Source organism: Apteryx rowi, unplaced genomic scaffold, assembly GCF_003343035.1.
Source record: "Apteryx rowi isolate R43461 unplaced genomic scaffold, aptRow1 scaffold_43, whole genome shotgun sequence".
Taxonomy (NCBI): Eukaryota; Metazoa; Chordata; class Aves; order Apterygiformes; family Apterygidae; genus Apteryx; species Apteryx rowi.
In genome coordinates, this window is record NW_020450683.1 from 2,747,572 (window position 1) to 2,775,061 (window position 27,490).

The 27,490-nt window shown below is 58.6% G+C and overlaps 1 protein-coding gene across 1 annotated transcript in view; it reads right to left on the reverse strand.

Annotated features, from left to right (window-relative positions):
• Positions 1-1,739: 1,739 nt before the first annotated feature.
• The window catches only part of FOXO6 (forkhead box O6), a 49,080-nt gene continuing 23,329 nt past the window's right edge, over positions 1,740-27,490 (reverse strand). The window contains exon 2 of the mRNA XM_026076359.1: positions 1,740-3,152. Coding sequence (XP_025932144.1) covers positions 1,740-3,152 — 1,413 coding nt within the window. The remainder of the gene's footprint in view (positions 3,153-27,490) is intronic.

A 27,490-nucleotide genomic window follows, 5' to 3' on the forward strand; every position in this document is an offset into this window, starting at 1 on the left:
GCTGTGCAGGATTACAACAGGTCCATGAGCCCAGGGCTCTGGTTCATCCCTGCCCTGCAGAACAGTGTGAGGCAGACTTGGGCTCCCAACACACAGCTCTTACCGACATCCTCCCTGGCCTCTGTGCCCTGACCTGCTCTCCTGTCAGCCCAAGCACAACGTGGTGAGCCCTCACGGACAGGCATGCTGGTTATTGGCTGGAGTCACTCTTGGAACAGTTAATGATCTCCAGGAGCTCGCACGGTGGCTGTGAGCCCTGTGGCACCTCTCTGCTTCCTGTCCTTCAAGCATGGGGGCAAGTAGCGTGGGTCACACTGTCTGAGCAATCCTGGAGTCCCTCACGAGTGGTAGGACAGACACTATGCTCTCTCTAGAGGTCTGGCCACAACATCCCTCCTGACACACACACACACACACACACACACACACACACATAGGCACCCTTCCCAAGGATGATCAGTATCACAGTCCCCCAACTTATGTTAAAGGCCCCAGCACTAAACACCCAAAGCCATGTCTGAGCCAAGATGGGACTTGTGATGGGCACATGCATTGCCCATGGGCTCTCTTCTCCTCTCTCCCTAAGCTGGACTCTTTCTCCCAATGCAATAACTCAATGGCAAAAGAGTGCATGAAATCAAATAAATACGCCCCCTCCCCCCGACCCTGTGAAGTCCCCCTGGCCTGCCTCTGGCACAGGGAATCCAGGCTAGCAGCATGTCACTCTTAGCAGGGCCACATTCACACACAGCCTCTGTGTGCCAGGGCAGGCAGAGCTGTGTACCACACATGCAAGAGTGTGCACACGTGTGCTTTGGGCAGGCAGTGCCTGGTACTACTGTTTTCCTGCAGACACACATGCCTGTGACCAAGGCATCCAGAGCCCCTGGCTAGCACTGGAATAGGCTGGTGCATGCATTGGCTGCCAAAATGCTGGCCCAGCTGCTACTGCTGCAGAGTTCATACTCTTCCYGCCATCACCAACCCCCGCTTCTCACTATTTGGTAAGAAAATCTGCCTGGAGCCATACAAGGAAACCGCTGCAGTGGACATGGCTTGGGTGTGCGAGCAGAAGAGCCTGAGGGCTGAGCTCCACAGAGCTCAAATCCCCATAATGATCTAGATGGTAGTGAGGTACCTTGCCCCGAAGCAGGTTTCCTGCTCCTGACACTTCCACTTGGAGACATAATTTTCTGAGGTGGCTCAGAGAAAAGGGTCCCTTTCCAGGCAGGGGTGCACTAGCAATGCCCACATAGGGGAGTCCTACACCACCAGCCGTCACCACTCCATCACCCAGCCCAAGGACAACCAACACAAGGAGAAATTAAACCAACACCAGCACAGCGGGGCATTTGAACTGTCTGGAAAGGCTTTTCCTTCCTGCTCCCCCATGCATGCCCTGGGGAACCGCACGCGGCTTCAGCTGCCTCTCCCGCCTGCTCACCCTGCTTCCTCTGGCGAGTGCTAGTGGGAGGACCTGACAGGGCAGTGGACCCCAGCAGATCGGGCACTAGCTTTGTGGTATGCCCAGCCATTCCCATCTGGCTGGCTAGGGGCTGGGGCCAGGCCCTACGCCTCTATCAATGTTTGACCCTATGGTTTGTGTTTAGTGTTGATCTCAAGTTTAAACCGATGGCTCTAGCCCATCTTAACAAATAAAGGCAGAAGAGAAAGGAAAAAAAAAAGTTAGTCTCAATGTTCCCCTTGTGACTTCTTGGTGGCAAGTGTCTGGGCATGTATCACCCAGGCACCCAGCTCTGATTAGTGGGCTGTGGGCCCCCAGGCAGTGTGGGCATGTTGAGCGCGTTCTGCGGTGGAAGAGCTGAGTCGAAGTTGAAGTCCATCTCATCGCTGTCCATAAAGTCATTCAGGATAATTGACTCCACGTCACACTCCAAGCTCCCGTTGAACATATCCAGGTCCAGGTCTGCTGGGAACCTGTCTTGGCCCAACACAGGGGGATGGACAACCCCTGGGTAGGGGCCCTGCAGTGAATCCAGCAAGCTCATGTGTGCCCCTTGGTTATTAGCGTAGGAATGCAGATGCCCATGGTGCGGCATGGCTGTCATGCTGCATGTGTCACTGGGCAAGCTCATAAGGCTGACAGGATTAGCTAAGGCACTGGTGTTGACCGCAGGGTGGTGACTGGCTGGTGACGGGTGGTACAAAGTGTTGCTCTTCATGAGAGAGGCCGAGTGGGCCGGGTAGGAGGACAAGCCCTGCTCCCCGCTCCCACACAGGAGTGGGTTCTGTCTGTGGCCACGGGCCGGCACCATGGGGCTGGCCTGCGGCAGGGGCAGGTCCCCCTGGACCATGCTCTCCTTGTGCGCATAGGAGATGGAGGAGAGCAGGTCCTGCAGTGAGGCGTTCCTGTAGGAGCTGACTGGTGAGAAGGTGGCTTGCTTGTTCTCCTGGATGGTCTGCATGGGCAGGCGGCGCATAAGGCTCATGGCCGGCTGGCTGTAGATAGTCCCGCAGTATGTGTTGGTGGCAGCCCCCATGGTGGAGCACTTGGAGTTGAAGGTGAAACTGGAGCTCCGTTGCCGCAGGGCAGCAGAGGGGAGCTGCTGCGAAGGGCTCATGTTATAGCCATCCTGCAAGTCATCCAGCAAGCTCTCCCCGAGGCTCTCATTCAGGCTGATGGTGCCAGTCAGATCGGTCAGCCGGGGCAGCTCCACAGAGCAACGGGCGTTCAGGGAAGGAGACATGGTGCTGGAGGGACTGGGGTACATCAGAGGAGAGGACGGGGTACCATCGTCCTCCTCCAACTCATCTGGCTCATGATTGGACATGATGGGCGAGAGGCGCCCACTCAGCGTGCTGGCTGAGGAGTTGGCCCGTGTCCGGAAGTCTGCCCAGGCGTCGTACTCATCGCTGGCGTGGGAAGCAGGGCTCTCTGACCACTTGGCCTGCTGGGAGGAAGGGCTGTCCTCCCCACGCTCCTGCGTCACCTGCAGCTGCTTCTTCTTGCTGGCCTTCCCCTTGATCCGCAGGAACTTGCTGTTGTTGTCCATCGAGACTGCCCGCCGGCGGGGCGTCTTTCCGGTCTTACCACCCTCGGGGTTCAGCATCCACCAGGAGCTCTTGCCAGTGCCCTCATTCTGCACGCGGATGAACCGGGTGTGCAGGGAGAGGTTGTGTCGGATGGAGTTCTGCGGAGACAACAAGCACAGAAGAGCTGGTCAGCATCAGCTCCAGCACCATGGGCACAGTGGGGACTGCCTGTGGGGCTGGAGGGGGCACAGGGTGGTGCAGGGGACCTGGACTCCATCTTCTGGGTTGCCACAGCTTTCTGAGGCAGAGGGGTTTTGCTCCGCTGGGGCTCCAAGGGCTCAGCTGGTTGGTCTCACCCATGGCACTGCCAGGCATTTTACCTCCAGGACCAGTGGTCCTTGGCCCTTTGTTGCATCTATCAGCAAAGGGATCTGTAAGCGTAACTGCAGTCATGATGGGGAGTGTGAGGGGAGTCTTTACATGCCCAGAGGACCTGTACCAGCCCCACAACAGGCAGAAGCAAGTCTTGGGGAGCTTTTCTCAACTGGCAGGAGTCAGGAGCGGCCCTGCTGGAGCCTGGGGAACGAAAAGGTGCCAGAGGCAGCAAGAGCAGGGGCAGTCGGGCCCTGCTCCACACCGAAGCCAGGGACGTCAATGAGGAGTTTCTGGACTTCTCTCTCCTGCCCAGCCCAGGCCACCCACACAGCCCAGAAGAGCCCACCGAGATGCTCCCAGCACAGCACAGCACATTGTCACCTCTGCAGAGGTCCCAGCCTGCTTTCCCCACTGCCAGGCACCCATAGGTTCCTGTGGCCTGCTCCCTCATCAGCTCCATGGGCAGATGGACCACCGTTCACCCACCCATACACTGCTGGGTACCAACACTCAGGATTGTAGTCCATGCTGACTCCAAACCACTTTCCCTGCCTGGCATCATGAGCTCCCCCTCCTCTCTCATCACCAGGAAGGAAGAAATATGATTCCCACAGTGTGAGGAAGCTTCCATAGTAGTTTAAAGCAAAGCATCAACCCTATGTGAGAGAGAGACATCCTGTSCCTGAAAGACCTGCTCTACCCAGCAAGTGGGGAGAGGGACCCAAACTGAGAGACTGGTTCTCTGCAGTTTGTGTGGCAGAAATGGGAGCACTTAGAAAAGGTTTAGGTTCAGGGACACAGAGAGCAGGCATGTRGGACTCTCACAGTGCTGGAGCCATGGTTGAGAATGGGCCACGGTCTCAAMCCCTGCAGTACATTTGAAAACTAGCAATCCAAGGATAGTCTTGCACAAAAACACAACTCCAGTGAGAGCAGCACACTTGCAGCAGCCACAGCCTGGCTAGCAGTTCTCTCTCGAGAGGAGAGTTAGCTCTCTACAGGCAGCACCCTGCCCAAGGGGTTCTGATACCACCATACAGAGGATTTGCAAATCCAGCTGCAAACCCCATTGCCAACACAAGAGCTGGTCAGGGAATGCTTTCCCCATACACCTCTGGCATTCTGGATCCACATCCAGCATCACAAGAGATTTTCTTATTGAGAGCAATATTCTGCTCTTCTTGTTCTTTGTTGTTGCTGCAGCTCTGAATAGCTATCTGGCTGGAGCAGGGAGCTTCTTGAAGAAGGCAGGAGGAGGCAGGAAGCTTGCACATGAGTCCCCTTCCCAATGCAAGTATGCCTAGCTCCTCCACATTTGCACTGAGAGCACAGTGAGGAACTGCATGAGCTGCCCCAGCCCCTGCAGGAACAGGTCAGACCAGGCTGCCCCAGCTGTGCCAGGTCTGGCCACAGTCCATGCATCACTGAGCCCATCTCAGGCCAGTTTCCAGGTGGGAATCAACCACAGACCTTGAACCACCCAGCAGTCAGGGACCTTGCCCACTATCCTGTGGGGTGATGGGCTCAGGTAATGCTGAGGTGACGTCTTCAGACTGATGACCAAAGAGGGTGAGGATATCTGGCTCTTGCCTGCTGGTTTGATGTAGCTCACTGGAAGCTGTCCTAGTACTCTGTGCCTCAGTTTCCCAAGTGGTCAAAGGAGAAAGGCAAGACACAGAGCCCAGGGAAGAGCAGAGCAGAGAGGAGTAGGTGCAAGGTGTAGAAACCCTTGTGCTGGCACTGCCTGCCTGAGGACAAGGGACTTTGCAGAGAGGGGACATGGGCTGCCGAAGGGAGGCATGCGGGCTCTTTCTGCCCAAGCTTTGGCCCCAGATGAGCTGCAGGAAGGGTAGAGAGATGAGGAGGCGGGAAAACCAAGGTGCTGGGGAGAAAGTTTGGTGCCTTTGCCGGCGTACAGTGGAATACTAATGAAGAGGCGAGTGAGTTCCAGCCTCATCTATCATATTATGTAATGGCTTACTTCTCTGCACTTCATTTATTTGGAGATTGCTCCCAGGCTGGCTCCTCGCCAGCAGCCACCAAATCCAAGTCTACAGAAATCAATCTCGCGCTGACTGATTAAGCCGTGTTTAGAACTAATTGCTCCTTCGTGTGTGGGGAGAATAAATTACGGGCTTTAATTTCACATCTTTAAAATGCAACTGCAGGTATGGGCTAGCCATTAACCCCTTCCTGCGCAGCCCCACTGCACAGCCAGGAACAGGGCAGGCTGGGGCTGGCACAGCGCAGGGAATAGGTTGGGACACAGTCTGCCTTGTTGCCCTCTCCATGGCGCTGGCTGTCCGCACTGTCTCTCAGCATCCTCAGCCAGAGCAAGCCAAGGGACAGCCTTCCATTCCCCCCTTACAAAGACCTCTCTCTTGAGCTATGCCATGACCCATGCTCCCCACCATGCAACTAAGCCACTGTGTGAACGGCAGAGGACATAAACAGTGTACACAGTGGCAGCACATTTGCAGGGCCAGACCCACAGGCCAGCTCAGCCCCAGCAATGCTGTCTTGCACCCACACACGGACACCTGGGGGTTGGGGACACCCGAGCAGGGCCTGGCCTGGGCTGATGAGAGCAGCCAGCAGCCAACCTGCTGATGCCTGGGGCTGCCCACTTGGCAGAGAAGAGGAAGGAAAGCTCTGGGCTTTTTTTTCTGCCCCAGCAAGTGGGGTTCCCCATGCCCTCCCAGCACATGAGTAATGCAGCACCAGTACTTAGGACATGCGGCTCTGCTGCTGCTACCAGCACATGGCACTCACAGCCACCCTCCCGGTGTGACTGTCATCCTCACTGGGTGACAAGGTCCCAGGTATGTCCTGAGGGAGCCACGTGGCAGTGGCTGTTCTCCTGGCAGGGCTGCTGGGCAGCTCATGCAAGACTGGGGACTTTCCATAGAGCTGACGGCCCCATGCCGGGCCCCATGCCCTCCCTGAGTCTGCTCAGTCTGTGAGCTGCAGCCCTCTGTGATTGAGGTGCCGTGCACAGCATGGACAGAGGTGTCGGGTGTTTGGGGGTCCTTCCCTCAGCGTGGAGCCTGGTTCGCTGGTGGGATGTGGGGTCACAGCCTCCCCAATGGTGGAAGCAGTGTGGGGATGCTGGGGGACACCAGGTCCAGCCCATGTGCGGGGAGCCAGGCTGCAGCTGCAGAGCCCTGAGACCATTCGACTGCAGGGAGGGAAAGAGAAAGGTCCTTGCCCAGAGACTTGCAGCCCAGGCAAGGAGAGGGCACAGCATTCCCTCAGCCAGAGGTGGCAAGAAGAGTTGCCAATCTTGCACTGGCCCTGCCCCGGGGCAAGCATCAGGCCAGCACCCTGCGGACCAGCCACTGGCTGGGGCAACAGGGAGAGAGTGAAGGGAATTGCTAGTGCCAGCATCCCTGGGGAATGCCAAGACCGGACAGGGATGACAATCAGCCCAGTGCCACGCTCCTCCTCAGCCACTGCCTCCCTCCTGTTTAAGCCCCTCCAATGCAGGACACCCAGGCACCAAGCACCACCCAGGCTGCAGCCAGGGCCAGGCTGGCGTCAGGCAGGGGACAAGGCTGGCTGAGGGCAGCTGGCAGGGTCAGGCTGCCCAAGGGAGAGGAGGGGAGGGGAGGCCATTGCCAGAGCTACAGAGCTTCAGCAACAGAGCTTCATTAAGAGCCAAAAGACTGCAGCAATTAAGTGCAAGGCGCGGCAAGTCTGGCTCTCTCCTCATTAGCACCCGGATGCGCTCGGCTGGCCATGACTCTGGGTGCACCTCAGCAGGGCAGTTGACTGCACAGAGGCGGGCCAAGAGCTTATTAGCACCACGCAGGCAGACACTAGCTTTGCCTGACACCACCCCAGCAGCCCCCAGGCAGCTTCACGAGCAACCCTCGGCCCACAGCACCCAGCCAGGGACTGGGGGGGGAAGACCTGATTGCACACCCTGGAAACCGGGGCTTAGCTCTCAGGCAGCCCCTGGCAGTGCAGTGATGTGCACGGGACAYCAGGGACAGGGAGAGAGCCAGCAGGGCTGTCAGCCACGCTGGTCAGCAGCTGCCTCAGCTGGGATATGTCCAGTGCTCTGGCAGAGCTGGGCAGGGTGCAGGGGGAAGCATGCAAAAGCAGGTGCCAGTGGCCAGTGCCCCACTGCACTTCCGATACCTCTCTGTCCCTCTTTGCCCTCCAGCCCTGCACCACTTCATACACCAGCCTGGACCTTTGCAGCCAGCAAGGATGACCACGTTTGTCTCCCTGTCTGTCCCCATGCCACTCTGCCCTGTCCCCCCATTCCAGTGGCACAACAAGATATGTGCAGGCGGCACACAGCCAACCCAGCACTGGGCTTAAGCACCACTTGCCCCAGGGTGATGCTGCATGCAGGGCTGAGCCCCTCATGCCCTCACCTCACTGCCCTCGGGCCTGTGACTGAGCACAGGGCTTGGTCCCTGCCCACAGGAGAGCTCTCCAGGCCTAGATGGTGGGACAGGAGGTTGCAATGCATATCCTTCCTGGACAAGCAGAGACATGTGACTGGCTCCTCCTGGGCACAGCCATACAAATAACTGACAACTCATCACACAAGCCTGTGGGTGCACTGTTGGGGTGGTTAACATCACCCCTACTCACAGCGGCTGGAGTTTCTGGGGACGAGCTCTTAGAGATGGCAGAGAGCAGGGAGATGCTGCTAACGTCCCACCTCCATCCCTTCACGCAGAGCCCCTCACCCAAGGTCACACAGCCTGGCTGACAGAGCACTGACCACTGATCCACGCTGCCCCCCCCCCCCAACAGCATCGCTCCACACAGCTCCACGGCCCCAAACCACATCCCTGCCGTGCTCTGCACCTCAGCCTCCAGACCACATCCAGACCATGCCAGGGCTCCCTGTTGTGACATGACACTTCTCCATCATTTCAGGCACCTCTAGACCCTGGCAGCCAAGAGATCTGGGGGGAGAAGGGAGGGGGATTGGAGCCCAGAGAGCCTGGGCTAGCCCCACGGGGAAGGAGGTCCTAGCAGTTGGCTGCTGGAGGCTTTCCCAGCACAGCAGACCCCAGTGCCATCCCGGTGCCCATCTGCTGCAGGCTGGCCCAGACGGTCACTGGTGCAGCGCCTGGCCCTGGGGGCTGGCGGGATCTGTGGTGCTCCCATGAAGCCTCCTCACCCCCTGAGGAGCCCTTCTCCACGGAGCCTCATTGTCAGGGGAACAGCTAGTGTGAAATCGGTCTGATTAGCAATTAGTCCCATTGTAGAAGGATTAGCCGGACCCCATTGTTTGGATGAGTGACTTGACTATCAATTTGCATCTGGCAGCGCTGTACTGGCTGCACTCGGAGCATTTTCCCTGTGTCCTTTTGACCGGACAGACACTGTCTGGCGAGATTGTGCCTGGCATCGTTGCTGGGACCTGGCAGGGAGAGTTGGGTGGCAGGAGCCAGCGTAAGGCTGGGAGGCGGCAGCTCAGATCCCCAGAGCCTGGCATCCACACCGGGCACAAATGTAGGCTGCACTCCCAAGTTCAGCTTGGCACCAGCCTGCCCAGCCGCCACCCATCTGCCCTTCCAGTGCAGTGCTGAGCCCCGGGGACTCCTCCAGGGAAGCTGGGGGTGCTCAGTACCATTCAAAGGAGACCACCGTTTTAGACCAATATCTAGCTCATTTCTGCAGCCTCCAGGCTGCCGTGCAGCCAGTATGACCCAAGCTGCATGCCCCAGGGGTTGATCCTCTATCTTTGGGATGCCCAAGGGTCTCAGGGTAAAATGGGGGACTGGACATCCTGCCCATCTCCCCTGTGCCCCAGGAGATAAGTGGAGGTGGGGGGAAGGAGGGCAAGTGCAATTCAAATTAGAGCAGGATCGCACAAGCCCTGGCCTAGGCCAACCATGGAGCAAAGGGGCCCCCACACTTGGTGCAGCCGGTGAGAGGGTGGGGAGGCAGGTGCTGGGCCGTGGACCATGCGTGAGCTGCGAGGCAGGCCCCGTCTTGCAGTGGATGCCACCCTCTTCTCATTCCTGTCCCCTGCCCTGGGAGGGAAGCCAGCTCCCTCACCAGCGGCAAGAAGCAGCGGGGCCCCCACGCGTCCCCACGTGCATGCCCTGGGATGAACTGCTGAGAAGCTGGGTGCTGGACTCAGCTTAGCCAGTGATGGGTGTTAGACATGAACAAGAGCCAGTGGCCAGAATTTGGCACCAAGCAAATTTAGCTGAGCAATAAGACGTGTTGGCATTGCCACAAGTGTGAATGACCATGGGGTGTCATGGCACTGCCAAGCTCCAGAGCCCGGAAAGGGCTGGATTCTCCATCCTTTGGAGCTCACAGCTCTGTGACAGATCTGCCCAGGTCCAGCCCCATGCTTGGGCCAAGGCAGCTCGCTGTCTCACACCCTGCAGGATCCCAGATTTGCTGACCTGTATGGTCCTCTCCAACATGCAGAACCATGTCCCATCCCCATCTCCAGTCTGTTGATCTGTGAGGGATCCAATGGGCCCCTCTGGGAAGTCTGGTCCAAGTTCAGAGCACAGAGAGCTCTGGGCTTTTCCCCTATCCCTCACCCCCAGCTCAGCTCTCCACTATCTGAGGGGGTATGACCTGGTCTCCTACGGCCTGCAGGAGAGCTAACATACGAGGGACCTGTCTGGAGCCATGTGCAAGTGTTTCCCTAATACAAGAGTAGGGAGAATTCAGGGGTTCTGGCTTGTGTCCAAGCCCTGCTGATCTGCCCCTGTCCCTTGCCACAAACCATGCTCCTATATGCTGTCCCAGTCACTGTCCTTTGGTCTGCCACCCTTTCATGCTGTCCACACATTGCCTAGGATCTTTCTGAGCAAAAGCACAAAAACACAAGGAGCACCAACAGCGTGGTTTCATCCTGGATGTGCTGTGTCCCCTTGCAAACCTGGTTTCCTCAGTTCTGAGTCTGATGCCTGCTGACAGCTCCGAGTGTGCATGGGAACCACTGTCAGCAGCATCTGTGCAGGGCTCTCCTGTCAGGCCAGGGTCAGCACTCCCTGCGGCTGCCAAGTGAGTAGCAGTGGGGCAAGCACACAGGGTTAGCTTTGCAAAGCCAGTCCAAGAGCTCCTCTGTTTATCTTGGCAGAGGCAGCTTGGCTGCACTCACAGAAGAGCCTGAGAGTTCCCAGAAAGCCCCGATCCCCTTGCAGACAGCCAAGTGGCCCAGCTGCTGGTGTGGGCCTGCTGGGGGCTGCACATCTGGCCTGGCTGCTAGTCAGGCCAGCTAATGAGCCCATTACCTGGCTGAGATTCGTATGCTAGTTAACAAGAGGAAACAGCGACAGGGCCACTAATGAGCGCTCTGCCGGGTGCTCTCCAGTAGCATGAGCATGGCTCTAGGGGTTAATTGATGCTTATTTACTCCTTGCACACAAAAATTGCAGGTATTGGAGGAAATATTCCAAGGACCAGAGGCTTCCAACAACCCCTATGGTACACTGTCCCAGGGGATACCATGCAGAGCTGATGGAGAGGCTAGTGGTGGTGGAGGGCACTGCTTCAGGACAGTCATTGCCCCATGGCATCCTTGCCGAGAGGACCGAAGAAATCATCCTCACCCAAGAGATGGCACTTCCCAGGTACACCAGCTCCTAAGTGCAGTTATCTCAGGGATGGGCATCATCATGGCCTCCACCAGTGTCACCTCCTGTGGCTGCAGCACTCAAGCTGAGTGCAGGGCCCTGTCACATTAGCCAGCTCCACAGAGCACCTTGCTGCACATCTGGACAAAAGCAGCCTTTCCAATGCTTCTTAGACCCCAGTGGCACCAGCTCCAGGCTGGGAGTGGCACATGGAGGCAGGAAGCTCCACAGAGGTGAAGACCAGGGCCAGGGCAGCAGAGCTGCTATAAATCCAGGCTAACACATGACAAGGTTTCTCCAGCTTTGCACCAAGCTCTCCAAGGACGGGACATGACCTGGCACTGGCAGCACACCAGGCTCAGGAGGGCCATGAATTCCTGCTGGCCTCTCTGGTGTGAGGAGCCACAGCGATTTCCCCATCTCCCCAGGACCACCCCAGGACAGGAAAGGCACAGAGTCTCTTGCAGGCTAAGGGCAGCCCCCGTGCAGAGCTTGGTTCATGTGGCTGGGCAGCCTGGCGCACCAGAAGGTGTTTGCACATGGGACAGAGCAGGTTTGAGCTGCCTGCCACATGCATGGGACATCCACAGCCAGCTCTGCACAGCGTTAACCCTCTCCCAGCAGCCAGGCAGGCCACAGGAGAGTACGGCTTGCCCTGTCTGAGCCATGTGCTGTTCACTGGAGGCCAGCGCACAGCAGAACCAGCCCCAACTGCCAGGCAGCAGGGCCAGGTGCATCCCAGGCAGGGATGCTCATGAGGTGGGTTGTTGCTGCCTGGCAATGCCCAAACCGGTTCCTTGCTGGTGGTGTGGGCAGCTGGAGCAAGGACAGACAGCAAGGAGTCCAGCGGAGGCTCGCTCGCACCAGGCCTGGGCAGAGACACTGCTCCTTTCATCCATAATTAATTTGCTGTCCCCTGCCAGCAGCACCAGACACGAGGCTAATCGGAGCTCGCAGCACGGCAGCTGGGATCCCCAGCCCTGGGTCTTACAGCATTCGTCCATGCAGACGGGACCCAAAGTTGCAGCTCGTGCTCTTCACTGCCCCACAGCACCTCATGGGTGATATTGCCCCACAGCAACCCCCAGCCAACCCTCTGCACTGCCTTCTCTCACCCCACAGCCAGCCCTCTGCACTGCACCCTACGGGGCCCCAAAGCTGGCTCTCTGTGCTGCCCCATAGCACCCCACAGCCAGCTTTCTGCAGTGCCCCAGCGTCCCACAGACAGATCTCTGCAGCACCCCGTAGTGTCCCACAGCCAGTCCTCTACAGTGTCCTACGGTATCCTTTAGCCAGCCCCCCGCAGTGCCCCATGAGCACGCCACAGCCCCTCGCGCTGTCCCTGGCACCTCACCGCCGGCTCTCTGCACCGCAGCCGGTGCCCCAGGCCTGTCTCTGACAGCTCCCCGCTTGCAAAGCCTGGGCTGTCCCTGCCGTGCCCTCCACAGTACCATCCTTCCCAGGGACTCGCTCCTGGAGCCGGGCGGGTGGGACGGCGCTGGGTGCCTGGTGCCCCCGGGAAGGGCACTGCGGGGGCACAGGGACAGCCGGGGGCTGCTCCGCAGGCACCAGCCCCCCCGGGCGGCCCCAGCACGGCGCGCTGGCGGCGTCCCGCAGCGAGGGTCTCGCCGGTAGCTGCCGAGCGGAGGCGAGCGTATTCGGGTCAATGCTTCGCCTGAGCAGAGCTGGCCTGACGTGCCGCTAATTGAACCAAATGCCCRTTAGAGGCGTGACGGGCCGTGTCAGTCACAGGCCCGCCGTCGCAGGTGGCTGACACGCAAGGAGCCTGGCGGCAGCTTGGAGGCAGCTCCGGGTGTCAGCACAGGCCTGTCCAAAGCATCTCCTGCCTCGTCACGCATCACGGCTGGTGCGAGATTGTCAGTCAAAGCCCAGCTTGCATCTCATTAGGGCTGCTAATCACCCCCCAGGCATGCACTGATGGGGGGGGGAGAGGGGCAGCTGGTGCTTACGGGTGACCCCTGCCCAGGGAGGTGGGTCCAGCCCCGCAGAGGAGCAGCAGCAGCGGCACAGCCAGCGGGTACCGTGCCCAGCTGGCCTCCCACTGTGATGCTTCAAGCCCTTGCCCCACCAAGCCTCGAGCCTGCCCATGGCCCTATCCACCAGGCTGGCAGGAGGCCAGGCTGCAGCCTCCTTCTCTGCAGCCCCTGCATGTCCCTCTTCTGCACCATGCTCCAGGACAGAGCCTGGGTTTGGCGAGGTGCCGAGGCCAGCAGGGATCGGGCAGGGGGTCCAGCCCTGCCCTGCCCTACAGGTCTGTGCTGCCATGGGGCCAGAGTGCCAGGAGAGAGCCAGGATGGCTCTGGATGAACCTCATGCTATGAGGTGTAAGAGCAGAACTGGGAACCTATCCCACGCCGTGGGGCCCAGCTGTACCAGCCCGGGGCAAAAGCTTGCCTGGCCCTCGCCTCCCCAGTCCGTACAACACATCCCTCTGTGATTTGCTGGTGCTGGGTCATGGTGTGTCCCAGAGCAACCCCTCCTGGAGGAGAAAGTTCAAGTGGAAATCCCTGCCACCATGATCCTAACACATGGCCAGGACTCACCAGCCTCTATCTCAAGCCCCAGAGCCAAGAGGAGCCTGGCTGTGGCTATCTGGGCTTGGGACTGGGTTTCAGGACAGTGATGAGCAGCGTAGGGGCTAGATGGGTCTCCAGGTAAAGCCTATCGCCTGGATGGCACCTTGCTGGTCCCAGAGAAGGTCCTGGCCTACCTCTACCATACAACCAGTGGCTTGCAGCAGGTCCCATCCCTGCTCCTTGCCTGCAGGTCCAGCTCCTCGCGTGCCCTGGGCAGCTGCTCACAGTACTGTGGAGCCAGCGGAGCAGCCCAGGCTGCATGCCCTGGCATGACGCTCCCCCTCACCACCCCTCTGGACTTGGCAGCTGAGACTGTGTTTCACAGTTGGCTCGGTGCCTCCCTCCCCCTCCTGACCATGAGCTATGCAAGTTATTTTCAAACTTACAGGAGAAGTGACTGACGCAAATCAAACCACAGCACCCGCCCCTGTGGCCCCGTGCAGCCCCCTGTGCCCAGGGTTTGCTCCACAGCCCAACAGGGCACCGATCTCCCTCGGCCAGGGATGCCCCCTCGGGGATCCCAGTCCGGCAGCCTCCACACGCCATGGCTCAACGCAGGGACATGCTGGAGACCCCCAGGCGGGTGCCAGGCCCTGGCAGTGCCATGGGGTGAACTGCATGTGGATGCTTGACTCAGCCCTTTCTGCAAGCCGGGGCACTGCAGCGGGGTGCCAGCGCCTGCACACCTCCAGGCCAGGGGACACGCCAGGGTGGTGGAGGGGAGGACAGGGCAGCCACATCAGGATGCTCCTTACGCCAAGGTTGAAAATAGCCCACCTGAGGGCAGGCTGGCCCCCGGTGCCGCTCCAGGGCTGCAGGCCCAGGTGGGTGCCAGCCGGGCAGAGGCGACAGGCGCACAGAGGCCGAGCATTGCCCTCCTGGCCCTGGTTACCGCTGCTGCCAAACAGCTGGTTGCTAGGAAGTTCTGCAATGGGAGTGTTTCTGTTGCCATGGCAGCAGATTTATTTTAGCCAGCTGCCATCACTCGATGTCCCCTTTGAAAATACATCAGACAGAGCATCTTCCCTGCCCCAGGGGAAGATCAGTCCCGGGCAGAGGGCAGAGCACCCCCAGCTCCCAACCTGCCTTGCCCCTATCCCCAGAGCACCTTGCTGTGAGCCCAGAGAGCAGCCACAGCACCCATCCTTGTGAGCCAGCTTTCCGCTCCAAAGTCCAGAAGGGACAATTGCAGCACTGGTATCTTCCCCACTTCATGCTACAGCCATTGCTGTCAACACCATCTTGGCCACCAAGTCATGGTGACACAGTTCAGGTGACAGATCCCACCAGCCTAGGGGAAGGGGCTGGATGCACAGGGGCTGGATCAGGACCAGCACCAGGTGATTTCACTGCTGGAGGGAGAGGCAACATCTGGATGATAAATTCAGGACCTGAGAGGCATGCCCTGAGAGACGTGGACGTGGTGCCTAGGATTGCTCTGGGGCTCAAGGTGCTGCAGGGTGAGATGCACGAACCATATTCCAGGCCAGTCAGGAGGCCAGGGAGGACATGGCAGATGCCAAAACAGACACATTTGGCTGTCAGGGAGCCTGGTCCCACACCAGATCCCACTTTGCAGGTCTGAGCAACTGAGACAGCAACCTACGATGTGGGAACCAGCAGTGTCCTGCTCAAGGACACTTTCCACTCTGGTTTGCGCCTCCCTCAGCCAAAGCCTTTGGGTCCTCCCCACAGGGCTAGCACAGACCCGAAACCAGGGTGAGTTCCCAGTGTGGCTGATAAGCGGCCAGTAGAGGAGACATCCCTTCATCCCACAATGTCTGTACGAGGCCAGAGCAAAGATGCCCCAATGCGTCTGAGCCTGACAGGCTACACAGCCAAGTCCTGCCCTGCCGGGCAGCCCAGCCCATCACCCTGAAGGGTGCCATGCTGCCTTCCCAGCCAGGACCGTCCTTGCCAAGGCCGAGGAGCAGGGGGGCTCTGTGGTCACCGCACACCGTGCCTGTTCACCAGGTCATGGCTTTCTAGGGCATCTCAGCAAGCAGCTGCCAGATGYTTTCTGTATGCTCCATCATGAGGACCTGGCACACAGCACCCTCCTGACTCCCCAGCCAAATCGGGTCCCCCATCCCCATGTCTTGTGCATGTAGCAGGCCAGGCCTGGCTTCCTTTGCTGGGATTGCGGCTGTCTCAGGGACGTATGGAGGACCTCAGAGCTGCTAGCGGATGTGCGCTGGGCATTGCTCCAATGCTCGRTGCTACCAGGGGAGAGCGGCTCTGCTGGATGGGTGTTTGTGGAAACCTGGCAGGGGTGTGGGTTTTGGACAGGTTCAGAGAAGTGCCCTGGGCAGGCGGCGCAGTGTGTGTAACGCAGTAATCCCTCTGCTTCTCCAGCAGAAACGCTGTCTCCTTGAATCCCCCCAGCACTGTCTGTCCCGCCCCACGCACTCTCCAAAGGGCTCATTAGATCGCAGCATGACTGATTTAGATAACGAACATGCACGCTCACCTCCTCGGGAAGGCAGGCGGAGAGCAGGCGGGGCGGGAGCAGGCCGAGGAGCTTGGGGACACCTCCAGGAGCCCAGCGGCCTCAGGGGCAGCTGCGAGCGTGGCAACGGGGCTCAGCAGGTGGTGAGCTGGGCCCGATGCGGTGTCAAAGCCCCCAGCTACCTCCCAAGCTCCCCTTGCTAAGGGCACRGGCTGTGCTTTTGCACTGCAGAGCCCAGGGCTGAGCCATGCAGGGGGTACTTCTTCTCCCGGGACACCTTCTCCCAGGGCACTGCACAGTGCTGGGGCTAAACGTGTAAGCGGAGCGGGCAGGGCTGGGCCGGGGGCTGGACGTGCGGCCGGGAGGGAGGCGTACATGYGTGAGGGAGCGGTGCCCACATGCAATCACGCAGCAGTGGGTGCACAGAGCCCGGCTGAGGGCTCACGCTGGCTCTGAGTGCCTGGAAGAGAAGGAGCCCGGGCAGAGCTGGCCGGGTGCTCCAACATGCCCGGGGGCGTACACGCTGCGCTGGCTCAGCACGGCTCCCTGCCTCTAGGTCCCCGTTTGCAGGCTGCACCCTGCTGCCAGCGCTGGGCTGAAGGGAGGCAGGGGAAGGAGAGGAGCCTATGCCCCCTCCTGCCTGCCCCCACGTGCGTCCCCTGTTCCTGCCCCATAGCGCAGTGCCGAAGGAGGGGCTGGCCGGGCATCGGCAAGGCGGGTTACGGAGCTGACAGTCCGTGACTGTGTGTCTCGCAGCTCCAAGCCGGCAGGCCCTGGCACGGCTGCCTGCTCGCCTTTGGGCTGCGGCGGAGCTGCAGGCTGCTGGGCTGCCTGCCCTGGCCAGATGGCAAGGGGACCTCGCAGTGCGAGCGGTCGGCCCTCGTGAGGGCTCCTGGGCATGGAGCTGACAGGCTGGTCACAGTCCAGAGCGGATCCCGCTGGAGGGGGACCTGTGCCAGGCCCCTCCGTTCACCCAGCACCAGGCGCTGGGTCCTTGCTCCCGCTCATTCTCCTGTCCCTGTGGTGATGCTTGGGATGGGCTGTGGGGCTGGCAGCAGATGAGGATTGCTTTTTGCAGCACGCCAGGAGAGCCCCAGACACCACCTGCCATCCCCATCCCCATGTACGAGGGCAGGACAGCACGGGGCAAAGACCAGACCCAGCATCCCAGATCTCAGCAYGCTGATGCCCACAACTGGAAATCACATCCTGTCCTGGCTCCCCGGAAAATGCCATGGCACCAAGACACAGGAGATGCTGGAAAAATCCCATTGGCACTGCTTCCCAGCAAGGCTGAGCCTGTGCACCCTCTTCCCCCAGAGACACAACACAGCCATGCCACCAACCCCACACCAGCAGCCCCAGAGCCCAAGAAGACCCTGGTGCCTCCCCAAGGGTCCCAAGGGTGCTGGTGAGCCATGAGGCGTCTGCACAGCCAGGGATACTGTATGAGGTGCCTGCTCCTAGTGCCGAAATACCTAGAAGGCAGCAAGACTCCCTGCTTTTGGGGGACGAAACACATGCCCCCTTCCGGTGCCCCAGGACCAGCTTGCCTGGACCCCTTCTCCAGCATGCAAAACCAGCTGAGATGCCTTGGAAAGACCCTCTCCAGTATCAGCCACTTATCCAGTAATACTCTAATTACACCCCAGAGTTGGCCACCAAAATAGCTGCAGTAAATCACACAGAGCTGCCATGTAATTTTTGCATGAAATTACAGTATTTTTTCCCCTGGGTTCAATTTCCTCCACACCAAGTTCTTACCGCAGCCAAATAATTAAAGCAGCAGCACTCCCTTTTCCTCAGGTACTGTTTTAATTCCCCGCTGACTGCTTCCCCCTGCCACTTGGGTGCCAGGGCCACCACTGGCCAGGGAGATGGCATGTGAGGCACCGTCACGGGACAAGGCAGGAGTCTGTGACCACGGCCACAAGGACTAAAGATGTTGGGTTCGCTCGCTGCAGGAGCAGCCCACACTGGGCCCAGAGCAGCCATGTCCTACAGCATCACCAAAGGCAACCACAGATCCCAGGGCTACGCTCACTTCCCTCAGCACCGCCAGCTTGGGGGGAGCCGAGGCGGCACAACTCACAGCCCCAGACCCCTCCAGGGCCCTAAGAGCCATGTCTGCTTCGAAATCCCCCTAGAGTTTGGCTTTTCCCATTTGTACTCACTGCATGGAAAGCTGAGATGGAAGCACAGCCCACACAGCCGTGCCAGTCCCACGTGCTGGCACAGCCAGCATAGCAGACAGCTTTGGGGCTGGCTGGGCAGCACTGCTGGAAGAGGACACAACCCTGACACCCGCAGACAGCCTAAGCTGTGCCCACACTGAATACACCCGGAGCAAATCAGAGCTGCTCCAGACCTGAAGGCAAGGAAGACCAAACTGCTCTGAGATACCCTGGGGAGACCCAGCATCCATGAGAGATGCACAAGACACTCAGAGCAGGAAAATCAGTCCCTATGGGGGCTCCAAAGGAGCTGATTGCTCCTGGCAGGGAAACCACCTGCATCCTCATCACCTCCTCTCAGTCCGCAGAGGAAAGACAAGGGAAGCAATGGAGTCCAGCCTGTGCCATCCAGCTTTATGCAATGGTGCATGGGCACCTGTGCACGAGCTGGGGAGACAACCATTCCACAGGGGTGCAGCAAAAAACATCACTTTGTCACCAGCCACATGGAAGAAGTCATGGGTCCCAGCCATGAGCTACCCTTTTATCACTGTCCTGACCTAATGTACCAATACAACACCACGCTGACCAGAGCAGAAGCAGAAACCCCAAACCCCTGGAGGAACCACCACCCTTCTCCCAGGCTTCACATCCACCCTGTCCTCCTGAGCATCCTCTCCCCGTGGTGGGACAGCCTGTCTCGAAACAGTCTATTCTGTCGAAGTTGCCTGGGCACTGCTTTCCAGGCTGTGATCAACATTAGAGTTGGACTGTACCCAAAAAAGCGCAGAAAGCTGGGCACAGGGCCATGCACTAGGGCACATACACCCCCTGAGGACTTGCAGGAGGGAGGTTGCCCTGCTACAGGTCTTCCCTGCCTTTTACATGTCCCTGCATCACCTTGGTACCAGCACAGGGGGGAGGCTCAGAGGAGCAGTGAGTCCCTTTGCACTCTACCCTCTGGCTCCATTCAAAGGACAGCTCCTCCATGCTTTCTTTCTAGGCAGCCCATGGAGCTAAGCCAAACCCTGTCTACGCTGATCTCCAATACACTGTATCCTAGATGTCCATCCAGGACACCAACAGGTTTGTGTTGGCTCCTAGAGCAAGGACAGACTCTCCATGCCCTGTAAACTCACTGGCAATAGTAGCAAACCCTGGACAGTGCATGGAAATGCATTTTAGGGCAGCCAGCAAAAAGCCTATGTCCTTCCCTCAGCCCTTCCCACTGGAGTCCCCAGTCAAACCCACTTGGTAAGGAATATAGTGGTTTCCAAATACCACGGGCACCCTGTGCTTCTTTTCCCCTCTCCCTTGCCCGGCTGCCTCCAGCCAAGCCCTCCAGCCTGCCCCACATCTTTGGAGGGCTGTACAGAGTTGTCTTAAAAAAACACTCTGCAACAGAGACCCCAGGAGAAAAGGATCTGATTTTGCTGTGCATGGAAAGGAGAATCCTTGGCAGGTAGACAGGTGCCTTTCCCTGCTAAAATATCTGCAAAGATTTCAGTCTGCCACCAGCATGCATAGATGGAGACTGTGGCCGGCCTGGGAAGGCTTGGGAACACTAGGGTGCTCAGCTCCAAGATGGATGGGGACCAGAACAGTTTACAAGTCAGCAGGGTGAATTTCTCCCTCACAATGATGTTCTTTGCTGAAGGATGCTTTGTGGAACAATTTTATTCCAATAAAAATTTCCCAGTTGTTCAAGAAACATAGAAATATTTGTACTAGTTTGCAGATTTTAGACCCCAAGGGTGAGGGGGTTAATAGCAGAATGTCTTTGGGTTAGAGGAGAAAATATTTATCATGGGTACCTGCAGTACGGAGCAGTAGAGAAAGGCTGCAGAAAGACACTGTTTCAAAAATGTCTGCAAAAATAATTGGCAATTTCCAGCAAACTCCAGTGTCTGGGTCCACCTGCTCCGGTCAAGCTGTGGCTCTCCCATCTCCGTTCCCTCTTTCTGGACTATCCTAAGCACTGGGCACCCTATTTGCACGCACCAGCTCAGTACAGGTCTCTATGCAGCCAGGAACCCCCTCCCATATGTCCGCTCTAGGGTGGAAATGTCTGATGCACTCGGACATTTTCCCTGCCCAGGAAGGACCAGAGACTTGACAGCCCCCAGGGACCTGCTTCCAGCTCTGCACCAGCACCCCTTCCCATGCGGGCATGCTCTCTTTCTAACCCCACTGTCCCCACACTGGTGTCCCCTTCCCGGGACAGTGCTCCACACCYGAACGCACTCCAGCCCAGAGCGGTGCCTGCCCCAGGCCGGATCCAGCCATCCTACCTAGCTGAGTCTGGTAAGATGTTACATCCCCCGGCATTCTCCAGGCTGGATGATACCCTCCCCACTGGGCAGGTGATGGGGGTTCAGAGGGATATGGGGGACAACACTAGAAAATCTCTAAGCAAAATGTCACCAGCTGCATCCAGACAAAGCCTCCCACCTGCTCTCCCCTTTCTGATCCTTGCAGGCCGGGCTCTCCTGTTAACCCCCCTGCACAGCCCAACCCACCCCAAACAGACTCCTGCCCCATTTACCCGCTACCAGTTCTATCAGTACCTGACCAGTTTGCCCCTCCCTATGCCTTCCACACCAGCCCTTTCAGCCCAAGCCCATGCTGGCACACAATGCAGCCCAGGAACCCACCAAAAATCATACGACTCCCTTTTTTCTGCCAGGAACCCCTCGTTGCCCAGTGTGTGGTCCCAGGAAGCTGAGGAGACAAAGTCCCGTGCCACCAACCCAGCCCACCTGGGACAGGCAGAATGAGGGGTGGAGGGGAGAAACCTGAGCCAGATGCTGCAAAAAGCAGGAAGATCCCAGTGAGAGCAGGGGGTGAATCATGTGGCCGAGAACATGTCGGGCTGGGGGCCCTGCAGCCCACAGCCCGGCTCCAGGCAGCTCCAGAGCGAGCGGGAGGCTGGAGGGAGCCTGCCTGGGCAGGGGCACCCAGCAGGCACCAAGGGGTGCTAGCCCTTCCCCAGGTGCTGCTTGCGGTAGGGGGAAATGGATTCTTGTGCTTGCCTGCTTGGCAGGGGCAAATGTCCTGGTGCCAAGGGCTGGATCTGGCGTCCCACGAGGATGGGAACAGGGAGCTGGCATGTGGCATCGCAGTGGGAAATGGCCCCACGCTGACATCCCTCCTGGCCCAGACAGGCCCAAGGGATGTGCAGTGGCACCGGATCCTGATCCATGGGCCATATCCCCGTAAGGGAAAGGCAACCCAGAGATGCTGGCATGAGTGAGGTGCCAMAGAGCGTGGTACCCTCTGCCGTGGGGGCTCCCGGAAGCCAGCCCCAGCCCCATGGGCAGCACGGAGCATCCAGGTGCCAGTGACAACAGCAGGCGAATTGCTGACTGCTCATCCCTTGCAGGGAGGGAGAGCTCAGCTGCATCCCCGCGCTGTGCACACACACACACACACACACATGCACACACCCCAGGGCGAGACGCGTCAGGACAGGAGCTCCCAGACCCGGCGCTGAGTGGAGCTGAGCTCGCGATGCCTTTAAGGGAGCCCAGCCAGCAGCTCCTCAGCTGAAAGGTCTTAGTTTGCGCCCGGGGCTGTGCCGCACAATCCCTAGCCACAAATAGACCCTTTTCAGAGAGATGGTGAGACACAGAGGGGGTTGACCAGAGCCCCCTTCACTCAAGCATCCAGCTGGGATGAACTGCTCATGATATGATTATCGCATCTTGAGACCAGTCCACCCCAGCACATGTTCAGCAGGACAAAGTCACGCAAGTGGAGCAAGGTCACTGCGGGACCGCAGGGCCCAGCACCCCTTGCTGGCAGACGCTGCACTGCCCCAGGGTTTGTTTCTGCACTGCCAGCCCTGCCAGCAGCAAGGCAAAGAAATGGAGCCCCAAAACACCCAGTGCACAGCCTGGGAGGACAGTCTGCATTCAAGGGAAACTGAGGCACAGAGTGGGGTTGTGACAACGTCCCAGAGTGAGTCACTGGTAGAACTGCTCTCCCAACCTGTCTCATTGCTGCAGGTCACCTCTGAGAGAGATTTGCTTCCTGCTGTGTCTGTGAGCCCCACCAGCCTGTTTCCTGTCATCCCCATCCCTGCCTGACTGCCGTGCCCCCACCGCTTGGCTGCCTCCCCAGAAGGGCTCGGACATGGCTCTGGGAGCAGGCACCACTTGACACTGCTCCTCCAACACAGCCCAGGGCCAGCTGAGGCCACTGAGCTGCAGGCAGGACACAGCACTGGCCCACAGAGAGGGCCAAGGGATGAGAGGTCCCCAAGGTGCCCTGTGGATCTCCCTGGGGCAGATGCTCTCAGGGTCCGGTACATATGTCAGCTCACCAGCGGATCACCCTGGTGTCTCAGCACAGTGCATGGGTAAGGGGCTCATGTCTGGGGCACGTGAGCTCACTCATGAGGAGAGAGGGGTCCTGGTGGTGAACAGGGATGTGGGGGTCCATCCCTGCTGTGCCAATTAGTACCAAGGAGCATCCTTAGCAGTGTCCCACCAGAAAGCCACGGGGACGTGGCTCTGAGCCACAGGATGGGGAGGTCCATTTGATGCTGAACAGAAGCCAAAAGCAAATGAACTCTCTGAAGGAAGATGGATAAAGCTTCATCTTCCCAGGGTGGTGAAAGTGTGGACTGGTCCAGGGCCTGAGCACCGATAGCCCAGCAGGCTGCACAGCCCTGCCAGGAGGCCATCAGTGCGCAGCAGGATGTCACACACCTCTCCTGGTCACACATGGGGTTTCCCATGTTCGCACAGAGCACAGCATGCATCCATCTGCATAAATCCCCCCCACATGCACACCTTCCTGGGCCTCCACATGGTGTGCATGCATGCACACCACACACCTGCATCCACACCGCAACCAGCAGCCCCCTGTCTTCTGCATCTTCCCATGCCCTCCTAGTCCCTTGCAGGCGCTCCGGCCCCCCATGTCCCCATTGCCCACGTGTGCATGCACAGGCACGCGCGCATGCACACCGGCTGTGCAGTGACTCAGCTGACCTGACCGGCAGCAGCTTGCTTTGCACCTGCTAATTACAGCCCCCCTCCGCCCCCTCAGCTCCTCTCGCCAGGGTCTCGCCAGCCTGTGCTTACTCATAATGCAAGGAGCCAGGAGGAGAGGAGGCCTCCCACGCACACATCAGCTGCCGAGTCACACAGGGCCGGCTGGGGAGGCTTTCGGGCCCCCGGTGCCCTGGCAAGCACAGGAGCAGGCGACTTGTGCCATTTATTGCTCCCAGAAGCCCAGCACTCCCCATCACCACCGCCACAGGGAAATGAAGTTGCCTCCAGCACCCTGCGGGCCCCTGGGCACTCGCTGAGTCCTTTCTGGGTCAATGAACTTCCTGCCACCCAGCCTGGCATACGTGCTGTCACGGCTGGGCAGGGCACAAGGCAGCCTCCAGACGCCTGGAGTCACCCTATATGCCTCACACACACTCGTGCATGCACATTTGCACCGACATGCTCGCACTCTGCGGGACAGGCATGCTCCTTCATGAGCCCAGTCCCACAGAGGTGCTCAGGAAGGAGGGAGCCATCCCTGGGACAGGGTTCTTGCCCTCAGGGGGACAGGGCTGATGGATCCCCATGCAGCATAGACAAGGGCATGGCCAGCCCCTGCCCAAGGCAATGTACCTAAGCAGCGGCCACAGGGAAAAGCATCTGGCTCCCAGTGGAGCAACAGTTCACCCCGATTATATGAGTGAATGGTCACTGCCTGCTTTCACCTCCCCAGTACCATAGCACAGTGCAGAGAGTGCATGATCCACAGGGAAATCCTGGCAGCTGCAGCGCTACAGGCTCCGATTTCATCCAAATATAACTGCCCTGCCTAGTCGTGTCAGCTGGAGGCCCCGCAGCAGACCCGGGCAGGGCTGACAACTGCTGCATCAGCAAGGGACTTTCCAGACTCATGATCAGCTGATGGAGAAAGCACCTGGGGCTGCTGCTGTCCTGGGGTACTCTGACTCCCAGCACCGCCTGTGCGTGTGCAAGCCAGGGGCTCACATCCTTCCCTGCCTCAGGCCCCAGGGCCGGCAGTGTTTAACCCTCCTGCGGCCAGACGTAGCAGGACCTCTGACTTTTCAGAGACTTGGATGGAGGGATTTGCCACTTGGACCTGGGATAGAGCTAAGCCTTGGGAGATAACCAACAAATCCATTTATATAAAAAGGAGCACAAAAGAGCTACAGCCAGCAGGCCACTTTCTGATCTCTGCCTTCACCCAGGACAGGCTCATGGCCTGAGGGGAACTGCCCGTAGGAAAATGTTCCCAGGACCAGCATAGAGTGGGATGCCCAACCCACTTCACTGCCCACAAGTGCCCTCCCAGAGGCATCTAGTGGGTTAATGCTCCCAGCCAGCAATGCTGAGATGTGTCTGAGACCAGCTGCTCAAAGGTGATCAAAAAAGGGAATTACCAATTGATCTGGACACTTTCCCACTTCTCTTGTTTTTTCTCCCTTTAGAAACACAGGTGACTCCCTAAGAGTACAGCCATGAGACACCGCAGCCCTTTGTGCAGGGATGGGGATGGGAAGTGGGGTGGGCAGGCTGCTAGTACCGCCATGTCCCCAAAACCTGTATCACTTCTCCCCCAAACTCCCAAGCCGCCAGTTTGTCACATTTTGAAGTGTAAAGAAGACACAAGAGGCACCTTCAGGGAGCAAAGTGTAGACAGGGCTTTGCATCTTTTTCATGGGCAGGGTTGCCTCCTCCCCTGCCAAGGCTGCCTGGACCACACTTCTTATCTTTCCATCCCTTCTCCATGCTGCCACTAGGTCTAGAAGCAGCAACCCTGGGGCCTGCCAAACCCATCACCATTGCTCAGCCCACTCAGCCACAGCTGCCCATAACCATGATTGGCAGTTGCACCACCACGGCCCTTTTACCAGCAAAGGGGAAGAGCTGATGCTCTGCTTCCAGGCAGCAAATGCATTCGCAGATAAAAAGGAGGTGGGCTGAGGTCCTCCTCTACCTGCCTGCCAGGACCAGCTTCCGGATTCTGGGTTACCCAGGAAACGGCTGATGACATCGCAAGCAAGGCAGGGAAACTCTCGCTTTAGGAGTTAGGGATGCCATCTGCCGTTGCCAAGGAAACGGCGAGCCCTGAGCGAGATCCCGCAGGTAAGCGAAGGTGGAGCCCAGTGCCATAGCCCTGCTTTGTCTGTGTTCTTCTCCTGCAAGGGGGTCCTTGCACTCCAGACAGGGACACGCACCTGGGAGGTGGACAGTGCTGGCCACTGTCTCACCACTCCRCTGCCACCTTGGGTCCACTCGCGAAGGGGCTGGCAAGGTGGCAAGGTGAGGGCTTTCCACCTGGGGACTTGCCATTGCACCTGGGGCTGCTCTCCTGGGCAGACCGGTGGCAGGAAGAGAAGAGTCACTGCACCCCAAGCCTTGCCCAGGCAAGTGCCTGCTTTGCTGCCTTCCTGCTGCCGCCTTTTTGCTCTGTCTTTGTCTTTCCACCGCGCTCAGCCCAATGATACCCAGGGACGCATTCCCCTGCCTGAAGCTCTCCAGCATCAGCCCATCTTTTAGTGCTCTGCCTGGGGTCTGCCAGCTATTGCACCCTGGAGAGGGTGAGCTTTACATCCCAAATAGCACTCCTGAGTTGTCTTTAGATTAATCACAGTCTCTGGTTTTCCCTCCAAGGGTTCAGAAGCACCAGGGACACTCCAAGATTTCCCCAGATGCCCTAAACTTTCCTGCCTGTAAATCTCAGCTGCCTGTCCCCACCAGGGATGAGCCATTCCCCCTGGCAGGGTATCCCCACCAAGTCCTACCCCACCGCACAGGGCAACAGGAAAGCCACAGCCACAGCCCGGCCCAGCAGCCTCCAGGCTGCACTTGCATGCACACTGGCTGGAGCAAGACGCAGGAGCCATGTGTGTGGAATACCTCCAAAATAGGTACAAAACCAGCACAACTAGGGGCAACAAGTTGGCAAAGCAACACAGGGAGTTGCAGGAGGGTCACTGGTGAGGGGAAACGCTGTGGGCAGCTCCCATCCTGCCTAAGAATCATGAGAGAAGTAAACGGTGGGGTAAGAAGCGCTGAGCGCTATACACGTGACAGCACTGACCCTCTTGCTCCCCAGAACAGCTCCTGAAATACCCCTTCAGGGGGAATTAGCAACCAAAGCATGAAGCCCAAGCAGGCCCTCCAAGAGGAGACCAACACACCTGGGGACACAGCAGGTTTCCCGTTAGCATGTTGCAAAGCAACAGGAACACAACAATCTCCCACCTGCTGGTCTCAGAGGAGCTCAGCCACCTGAGGCTGAGCAGCTTTACCTGTAATGGCAAAAATTACATCATCCAGAGCTTGCCAGAGCAGCTGGTCCCCGATGCTTCTCGAGGGAGGAGCTGGCCCTGCTTGAATGCTGCCGGAGCCCTGCACAGTGGGGGCCACCAGGAGACTCGAGCAATGGGTGCTGCAATGGGGCCAGCTCTCCTCCTCCGACCTGGACTGGGAAGCAGGTGGAGATGCTCCAGATTGGGCAAGGCAGCATGCTCAGAGCCATTTATCAGTGTTGATCAGGTCTCTTGGGAGCGGAGGGAGAGAAATACTTTGAAAACCTGCTCTGTGTCTATCTTGCACAGCCCACCTGTGAACCGGCATCGGCGCACCAGGCTGCTGGGCTCCTCTGCTCACTGCTGCAGGCATTGCATGGCCCCAGGCCCATCCTCAGGCCCGTGTTACCAGCTGCGTCTTGTCTTTCAGCTGTTTCAGCTGGAGGAATCAGACACTTGGAAACAAAGCCACCAACAGAGGTGTCCAGAAGGGTCACAAAATATCCAGCTAATGGGAAGGAAGAAACGAAGCCCTGGCTTGTGCTRTGAGGAACAAATATGCCCTGGACTGTGGGGAAAGACTGACCTATGCCTGAACCAGATGGTTTTGAACACCTTCCACAATCTTTGTGGTCATTAATGTTGACTCTAGCTTCCTGTGTGGTGGTTTCAAGCCAGGGACACTCAATAGGAGGGGGCCACAAAGCACTCCATGTCCTCGCAGGGAGAGGCGGGGGGGTGATGCCACAACATGGTGTGGGCAAGGTGGGAGAAAGACGAGTGCTGGAATAGGGTTGGGGAGGGTATTTGCAGGACAGTGCTGGTCTGCGAGGGATGTGTGGATGGCCAGGGCAGGTGTGAGCAGCACAGGGGTGGCAGCCAGCAGGGGAGAGGGCCTTGGGGGCATTATAGAGGGGGGCAGATCGGCTGGAGAGGGGATGGCAGGTGAGGAAGAGGAAGGAATGGGGCTGAGCAACGTACAGGGGTGTGAGGGGATGGGGACCATGGCAGGGCCAGTGTGGAGAGACATGGAT